At 47.5% G+C, this 9,854-nt stretch overlaps 1 protein-coding gene across 1 annotated transcript in view; it reads left to right on the forward strand.

The window, feature by feature from the left end:
- hipk2 (homeodomain interacting protein kinase 2) overlaps positions 1 to 9,854 on the forward strand; it is a 61,233-nt gene that overhangs the window by 29,561 nt on the left and 21,818 nt on the right. The window contains 2 exon segments of the mRNA XM_084335156.1: positions 8,700 to 9,779; positions 9,782 to 9,852. Of these exon segments, the coding sequence (XP_084191282.1) occupies positions 8,700 to 9,779; positions 9,782 to 9,852 (1,151 nt within the window).

Consider the following 9,854-nt stretch of genomic DNA (forward strand, 5'->3'; position numbering starts at 1 on the left):
GGGAGCGTGTAGGGGTCTGGCCTGGGAACGTGTAGGGGTCTGACCAACGTGTAGTGGTCTGGCCTGGGAACGTGTAGGGGTCTGGCCTGGGAGCGTGTAGGGGTCTGGCCTGGAAACGTGTAGGGGTCTGGCCTGGGAGCATGTAGGGGTCTGGCCTGGGAGCGTGTAGGGGTCTGGCCTGGAAACGTGTAGGGGTCCCTGGCCTGGAAGCAGCATGTAGGGGTCCCTGGCAGTGTGTAGGGGTCCCTGGCCTGGGAGTGTGTAGGGGTCCCTGGCCTGGTGGCGTGTAGGTGTCTGGCCTGGGAGCGTGTAGGGGTCTCTGGCCTGGGAGCGTGTAGGTGTCTGGCCTGGGAGCGTGTAGGGGTCTCTGGTCTGGGAGCGTGTAGGTGTCTGGCCTGGGAGCGTGTAGGTGTCTGGCCTGGGAGCGTGTAGGGGTCTCTGGTCTGGGAGCGTGTAGGTGTCTGGCCTGGGAGCGTGTAGGTGTCTGGCCTGGGAGCGTGTAGGGGTCTCTGGTCTGGGAGCGTGTAGGTGTCTGGCCTGGGAGCGTGTAGGTGTCTGGCCTGGGAGCGTGTAGGGGTCTCTGGTCTGGGAGCGTGTAGGGGTCTGGCCTGGGAGCGTGTAGGTGTCTGGCCTGGGAGCGTGTAGGGGTCTCTGGCCTGGGAGCGTGTAGGGGTCTGGCCTGGCAGCGTGTAGGTGTCTGGCCTGGGAGCGTGTAGGGGTCTCTGGTCTGGGAGCGTGTAGGGGTCTGGCCTGGCAGCGTGTGCAGGGGTTCCTGGCCTGGGAGTCTGTAGGGGTCCCTGGCCTGGTGGCGTGTAGGTCTCTGGTCTGGGAGCGTGTGCAGGGGTCCCTGGCCTGGTGGCGTGTAGGGGTCCCTGGCCTGGGAGCATGTAGGGGTCGCCTACATTTTCAGCCATTTCTGCTCCTGGTTGTTTGAGTGTTCTGCTTTTTATCTACCACCTTTAACACTTTGATTGCCAGCATGGGGTGGGCTATTTATCGCTTGAGTACCAGCGCTTTATTCAATGGGAGGACGAGCACATTTGTGAACGCATAAACTATATCTTAAATTGGCTATGTGTCTAATACGCCCGTCGCTTATCAATGACTTGCTTGCAGTCAACATGTATGAAACGGATAGTTTTTTCATCTGTACATTTCCGTTTTATACCGTTTTGAATATGAGTATAGTTTTGGACATTTCTAGAAAATAAATATTCCGCAGGAATCGCCCTTTAGTGGAATACACACAACACGTTGTCATTTTCCGGCTGATTTATGAATAGTTTTCAAATAAACGCTAGATTATCGATAGTATATGTGTACTTATGCACGCTAGAGAAGCGGGCTGAAAAATCGATTATCTATGACCTGGTCAGCGCTAACGTCATACATGCACACACACACAGACACGTTGTGAAATATGTGAAAAAAACATCCGATTACTAGGGATGGGTACCGAATTCGGTACTTTTAAAGGTACTTACCGAAACACGTCGGGAACTACAGAGTATCGATTCACGTGAGATACCGATTAAAAAATTAAAAATAAATATATATATATTATTTCAACGTTCACACGCACAATATACGCTTACCTAGGATTTGACTTGATTCAACAACAAAGCAGTCGGGGCAATGGCAAGCCGAAAACGGTCGAAAGTGTAGTTATTTGAAGTTTGGATTTTTTTCTCACAACTGAGGTAGGTAGATTACATTTTTAGAGACTAAAGTACCGAAAAAAGGTACCGTTGGGTACCGGTATCGATTTACAGGTACCGGTACCGTATTGGTTCAAATGTGAACGGTACCCATCCCTACCGATTACCACAAAACTGGTAAAATAGATTCCTTACCTCAGATCAGATGTTCTGCAAAAAGATTATTCCAATTCCTGATCGCCATTCCAAATATCGATCGCGTTTATTGATCCAACATTAGACCTCGAAACAGATAATCCACGCTGCTTTTGGTTGCCCCAATGAATGCAATAGTCTCCGGTTACATGCCTGAGAAGTAAAATGTGGAATCCGGAGTTTTCTTTTCACATGCATTTTCATTGAGTCCATTCCAATGGGTGCAATACCATCCGGGAGACGATAGGGGGCGGTATTTGTCCTTTTCGAGCTCATAGACAGTCCCAATGATAACGTGAGGCTGGATTGATGAAAAATGAATGGATATCGCTAATAAAAGAAATAACGATTAAATAACGAGATTTCTTGTCATTGGCACTGAACGCATAGCGGCCAACAACGAGATTTCTCATGTGTTAACACTTTGAGTGCCAACGACGAGCTATCTCGTTTGTTCATGCCGACCGTTCAGTGCCAATGACGAGAGATCTCGTTTTTTTTTATTATTTGAATTCATATTTCATCAATCTAGCCTCACGTTACCACTGCAAACTCTCTCTGAGCTCCATTGGGAAAATACCGCCCCCTATCGTCTCCCCTTGGGGAACTACACCCAATTTCAGAATTAATTTAGTTTATTCCTATGGTCTAAATATAATCCAAAAATATGAGTGAACTTTAACAACTCTCTTCCAAATCCCAAAACTAGAGTGTTAAAACTCAAATGTGTCATCTGGTATAACGTCTGAAGCTGCTCCATAGACAATGCATTGGGAGAGATGGTAATGGTGACACACTGAGAGACACCCAGGGGAATGTTCTGAGTATACGGGTACATTTCCTGTTTCAGAACTGAGAACACTACTATAGAATAAAGCTCATTTGGGTATACAAAACAAAAGAAACATTCTGTGGGTCCATAAAATCACTCTCCCATTCATAGTCTATGGAACAGACTTCATACCTGATGACATCACAAGGTTGAGTCTTCCTTCTCTGGTTTCTGGCTTTGGGAGAAGAGTAGCTCATGTTCACAACTATTGATTAAACCTTCCTAGGCCATGACAAATAACATATTGGAATTCTTGATTTGGTCGGTGTTCTCCTTTAAGGTGCAGGAAACGGATCTGTTAACAGCATACTGAGGACAAAGATAGCAACCAGTTATACCTGAACACTGTCCCCGAACAGACTCCTGTCTTGACAGCTGAGGCCTTGTGTCTGCCATTATAGTATAGGACATGGGCAGGATGTGGGTTTATCATATGTACATAATATGCTCACTGATCATTGTATTCATTGTAGTTGAGGCAACAGTTCACTTACCCCCCATACATTCATGTGTATGTGTACCAGCCTGCTGCAGTATTATGTATTTAAAATCATACCTTTATGTGTATATGTATCAGCCTGCTGCAGGTATATGTATTTAAAACCATACCTTCATGTGTTGCTGCAGCTATTTGAATTTAAAACCATACCTCCATGTGTATGTGTACCAGCCTGCTGCAGGGATATGTATTTAAAAGTGCACTTCACCAAAAAACAATGCTGATTTATTTTGTGCATAATCTCTCACACACATCCAAAAACTCATTGCTTTAGTTAAAACTAAACACACATTGGTTTAGTTTGACAGTTACCGAGAGTAAACAAGTCTGAATATAGTGTGATCGAGGACGTTGAATCCTTGTTTTGTGTTAATTACAGCTCAATGAAACGATAAGGTAAGCAGTTCCCTATAAGACAAGGTATGGTTCTTTTTTCCATCTACATCATTTCACGGAGCTGTAATTACCAATGTGTTACGAAGGGGCTTGTCAGCTTTGTTGTTGTCCACATCATTCCTTTCTGCCATGTTGTCAGCAGACTCTGTATAGAGACTTTATTAAAAAGAAGGGAAAAAAAAAGCAAACAGAAGCAGGTTACTGGCCAGAATGTGAGGGCCACTTGCTGCTGCCCCCCCCCCCCTTTTCATCCCACATCCCTCCTCTCCTCTCCTCTCCCCTCCCTCCCTCCCTCCCCCCTCCCCCTCTCCTGCCTGCATAACAGGCCTGATCCTCCCCAAAAAAAGATTAACAAACCCCTGACAGAGGAGTAATCTCCCTGAAAACATTGACTATTACCATTTCAACATGCTGGTTCCGAGCCGTGGAAAATGCCCTTCTGGTCTGTTTAATTGTAGTGTGTGCGGGACGCGCAGCGCTCCTCCTCAAGGTATGCTAAATGGAAGGCCATGGCTACTGAAGGCATTCCAAACATTGTAAAATGTGGAACAATGGGTCTCTTGCAGTGTTTTTTCTCTCTTTATGCCTGGCACGGAGTTCAGAAATTCAAATTAACTTCAAGAGAGCAGTTTTTTTTTTCAACAGGAAGGCCTTTTTAAAGCGTTGTTTGTGATGAACAGCGAAGCCGTTTCTGTTGTTGTTGTTGTTGTTGTTCAGACTCTCCAGACTCGTAAATACTTTTTGAACTTATAGCCGGGACTGAGTGATTCAAGAGTGGCTCTCCAATAAATTACAATTGGGGCACATTGTTGCCTGCGTGTTGTTGTCATGAGATAACATTCCAGCCGTTTTGACCTTGCTTGCACTATTTGTCCATTTAATTAAATGTGCGTTGTTGTTCCCCTCCGCCGGCTGCGTCGGACTGTGTGCTGCTCTCCGCGCCAAGGCCCCTTTCGGTTTCGCGCTAAGCCGACTTCCTTCCCAGCCTCTGGAAGAATTTCCCTTAAGTGAGTCAAGGATGAATTCCCCGCGTTTCTTCCGTATTGCCAAAGAGCAGCTAGAGGCTATATTTCAGCGCTCTCCGACATACCCGATGTAGGGGGGGAATGTACTGTTGTTACCCTCAGTTCATTGCACCGCGCAGGCAAGGTCAAGTGAACCGTGTGACCACGGCGCTATAGCTGACAAGGACGTGAATGAATGACTACGGCATCAGCATCGGGGAGGCATTTCACATGGCGGTCAGTGGAAAGAGCAGTTAGCCCTGGTCACGGCCTTGTAGAAGCCTCGCTGGTCATCCATAACCATCCTGGCAGATATGTAATCCTGGAATGTTCTAGAAGAGGAGAGGGTCAGTACTCTCTCTCTGTCTCTCTGTCTCTGTGTCTCTCTCTGTCTCTCTCTCTCTCTCTCTCTCTCTCTCTCTCTCTCTCTCTCTCATCCATCCATCCAATCCATCCTTCTGTCCATCCGTCCCTCTGATTATTCTGTCAGGGTCTCAGTCACACTGACGACCATCCTTCAAAATTATTTTTAGCGTTAAAGTCGAGGCACAGGCATTGGTAATCCAAGGAGTGACATCTGGCCTTCGGGGGCTTATGTGATTAGCAGAGGCCCTTGCCCCTAATAGCCCAGCGGACGTTCTTCATTACCTTCCTTCTGACCAGAGACACTCTATGTAATGAGGAGATGGAGGAAGCTCCGTAACGCTAAAGATGGACGGCGGCGGCAACACTACTAAGAGAAAATAATTCAAATGTGATGTGATCTTATGTTGAGTAAAGCTATATATCTACCGCATTTTGAGGTGCCATGTAAGTTTTAAAGAGGTTTAAAATAAATACTGATCTCTGCCAAAAGGTGGTTGCCATGGTAACCAAGGACACTGTGGGCAGAAACCAGTAGATGGCGCATGCGCATACATTTTGTATCACAAACCTGTCATTTTTTAACAAATTAACAATTTTGTGTAATTTGCCAGTGGCTCCAAATATGACACAAAAAAAGAATGATATTTGTGACAGTTTGTTAGACACAGATGACTCCGATTCAAAGAGATAGGGGTCATATCTAGTTAGTCTTGTTAGTCCCCGTTATCAAGACCTGACTTTTCTGTGTAGAGAGACCTTGCTCTGACAAGACATACCAGACCATCAACAGAGGACTCAAAGTATGGCTGAATTCAAAGCAGCAGTGCTCACATGTGTAGAAGACGTGGACTGGTTTTGTTGTTTTGACCATGGACTCTTGTTCTGGTAACTATTTGCCTGAATGGACTGGTGTTGAAAACTAGCACTTGTGCTATAAACATGCAAACAACACATCTGGTCTGTCCACTGTGACTGGTCCAATGTAGCTGTGGTGTCCATTTTAAATAAAGGTTTTCATTCATTCTTCTTTGATGACCACCCATAGGACATAATATGGGTACACAAACTATTTTTAATAGTAATTTAGTATTTAATTGAGTATCTGCCAATATCAAATCCCAATATTTGTATTTATAAATTAGTAAAAAAGATTTTTTTTTTATGGTTTCCCCTTTATGGCTTCTTGGAGGCATGCCTTTGACTATACAGATTGTTATTTGTGCAGAACTTGTCACCACCAGAGTGCCCTTTTCACATTATTTCCCTGGAGAGGGAGAGCTTCTCTGTACTTCCCTGAAATCTGAGTTGCATGTTTGATGTCAGGCTGAACTTCTCCATGGTCCAATATAAGTTGCCGACTTGGAATTCCTGGTAAATATCAATGGGTGCCAATTTGCATATTGATAGATCCTTGCGTTCTCAAAGAGGGTAACGGTGTAGAGACACTGCTAAGACATTTACAGCAGTTTATTTGGTGGAAAACCACATACAACGTTATTCAATATAGAATATTGTTGAGGGTTTAAAATATATCTGGAGGAGATCATTAATAGCTTTCATTAATCTTTTTACAAAAAAGGATCGGGATTTGATCGGGCTTGATATAGCCGATACCAATCAATACCGATCAATTGAACACATCAGAATTGAGGCTTACTGGAGGAAAGCATGGAATTGCTACACTAGAGCCTATACTCCACCAAGCCCCATTAAAGTGCAGTGCAGCTACAATCCTGGAGCATTAGGGCTAAGACCAGATGACCAGGGACATTTAGTGGGGCCAGGCCAAAGGACACATCCGGAGGGGGGAGGGGATGGGGGGGGGGGGGGGGGGTGGGGCAAAATCCCAGAGAGAGGAGAGAGAATAGATAGAGGAGAGAGGAGATAGAGGAGAGAGAATAGAGGAGAGAGGAGATAGAATAGATAGAGGTGAGAGGAGAGAGAATAGATAGAGGAGAGAGAATAGATAGAGGAGAGAGGAGAGAGAATAGATAGAGGAGAGAGGAGTGAGGAGAGAGGAGAGAGGTGAGAGGAGAGAGGAGAGAGGTGAGAGGAGAGAGAGAGAGGAGAGAGGAGAGAGGAGAGAGGAGAGAGGAGAGAGGAGAGAGGAGAGTAGCCGGGTAAAAGGGAGAGGGATACAAATGAAGCTAAGTGTAGTGGAGGGCTGCCAGTTTCCTACTGAATTAATCATCATCAGCACTCATGGGGGTAATAATGTCAGAGTGACTAGGCCTGATCCCTTCTCTCTGCTTTCTGTCCACAGAATAGACCCAGAATTATGGAAGTCCTCCAACCTAGAAGGGAAATGGTCCCCTTATTATCTCGGACCAGGCCTTTCCTTTTCACAGACTATCTCGTTTGTCTTTTAACACAGACAAAAGCACCAATTAGACTTTAGCAGCAGAACTTTTCTAAAAATAAATGGCACAGTCGTATTATTTCACGTCTCCTGTTATTGTCTGCAATCTCGATTGTGTTTGACCGACGGCCTACGTTTCTGTGTGCGACAGTTGTGAACAGGTGGAACCTTTTAGTTTGTTAGTGGTGAACTAATTCAGGTTCCCCTGGAAACTCTTTTAAACATAACATTACTGCGAGTCCCTGTGTAATCCGCCATGCGCGGTAATAATCACTTCAGTGCTACAAACAAGCCTGCTTTAGAGAGCAAGAGAGAGAGAGAGAGAGCGAGAGTGAGAGAGAGAGCGTGAGAGAGAGAGATAGAGAGAGAGAGTGAGAGAGTTGAGAGAGAGAGAGAGAGAGAGAGAGAGAGAGAGAGAGAGAGAGAGAGAGAGAGAGAGAGAGAGAGAGAGAGAGAGAGAAAGGGACTATTTTCGGGCAGTTGTTTGCTTGGAGAAGCTTTGCTTATTCCGTGGCAGCTTGTTCCCAGGAGTTCAGAGCAGAATCTTCGCTGCAGTTTTGCTTTTGTTTTGTTGTGTTCATGATCTGAGGTTGAGAGGGAGTTCAAAACACCCTCCTCTCTTGTTCCCTTCGTTAGTCAGACGATGTTTTCTTATCCACCTCCTTCCTTCAAGTGAATGTCGTGCACCAGCAAATCCAAAGGGCGCTGGGTTTCTTATTTTTACTTTTCGGTCGGAAACTGCGATCGTACCTTGAGACTTTCCGTGGGCCTTATCTTGTTGTGTACAATCCTGTTTTGCTCCGATATCTCTATATATCCGGCTCCTTAGGGCGAAAAAGGGCCTCCTTTTAGCCTTCGCTCTGCCTGTTTACATTGAGATGGAGGCGAGTGGGGAAATGGCATTTCCTTTCCCTGCATCAACGCTTTACACAAGCACTCAAGCTCAGCCTCCTTGTCTCCTTCATAAACATTTCCATTCTAATATTGTTGTTTTTTTCCAATCATAGCATAACGACTCTGACCTCGTTACATTTATAAAACGCAAGACAAACAATTCGTTAATATGTAATTAGCATATTTCCCCCCAGTATCACAAGTTCCTTTACACAACAGGGAACAACATAATACATAAGTAATGTGGAAGCGTAAACAGATTTCAGCTCCGAGCCGACAAATGAAGAGAAAATTATGCCTTATTCCGACATTACCCTACCGTTCTGAAGAAATCAGAGGCCGATGTGTCGTGTTGTAATGACCTGCCCCGACCCAAGCTGTCTTTATTTAAAGCCTCTGCCCGCCGCTCGTGTTTCAAACGCTGTCTCACATTCCTAACCTCTCACTTTCTCTCCCTGTCTCCTCCGCTCCTCCCCCCGCCCCCCTCCCCTCGCAGGTATGGCCTCGCAAGTGCAAGTCTTTTCCCCTCACACTCTCCAGTCAAGTGCCTTCTTTAGCGTGAAGAAACTGAAGGTGGAGCCCAGTTGTAACTGGGACATGACAGGGTACGGCACGCACAGCAAAGTCTACAGCCACAACAGCAGCAAGAACGCGTCGGCCATCAGCGGCACCCTACAGGTGGCCAGCTCCACCGTCGTGCCGTACGAGCAGACGCTCATCTTCCCGGCCAGCTTGGGCCACATCGTAGTGGCCTCGGCCAGCAGCACCTCCGGGGCCGTGGGGTCTCTGTTGTTGGGCAGCGGGGGTGGTGGTAGCAGCAGCAGCAACAGCAGCGGTGGTGGCGGTGTGGGCGGTGGGCTCGGCGTTCACAACCTGACGCGCCGCAGCACGGTCAGCCTCCTGGACACCTACCAGCGATGCGGGCTTAAGCGGAAGAGTGAAGAGCTCGACAACAGCAGCGTGCAGATCATCGAGGAGCACGGACCCGCCGATGATCAGAACGGAGCGGCCAGCGGGGCCGCGGCGGCCACCACCACCACCACGGTGGCCACCGCCACCTCCACGGCCACGTCCAAGAACAGCGGCTCCAACAACGAGGGCGACTACCAGCTGGTGCAGCATGAGGTCCTCTGCTCCATGACCAACACCTACGAGGTGCTGGAGTTCCTGGGACGGGGGACCTTCGGGCAGGTGGTGAAGTGCTGGAAGAGGGGCACCAACGAGATCGTGGCCATCAAGATCCTGAAGAACCACCCGTCGTACGCTCGCCAGGGCCAGATCGAGGTCAGCATCCTGGCGCGCCTCAGCACGGAGAGCGCCGACGACTACAACTTTGTGAGGGCCTACGAGTGCTTCCAGCACAAGAACCACACGTGCCTGGTGTTCGAGATGCTGGAGCAGAACCTGTACGACTTCCTCAAGCAGAACAAGTTCAGCCCGCTGCCCCTCAAGTACATCAGGCCCGTGCTGCAGCAGGTGGCCACGGCTCTGATGAAGCTGAAGAGCCTGGGCCTGATCCACGCCGACCTGAAGCCGGAGAACATCATGCTGGTGGACCCGTCCAGGCAACCGTACCGGTCAAGGTCATAGACTTCGGCTCAGCCAGCCACGTCTCCAAGGCCGTCTGCTCCACGTACCTGCAGTCCAGATA

The sequence above is a fragment of the Notolepis coatsorum genome (assembly GCF_963971535.1).
Source record: "Notolepis coatsorum genome assembly, chromosome: 18".
In the NCBI taxonomy this organism is placed as follows: Eukaryota; Metazoa; Chordata; class Actinopteri; order Aulopiformes; family Paralepididae; genus Notolepis; species Notolepis coatsorum.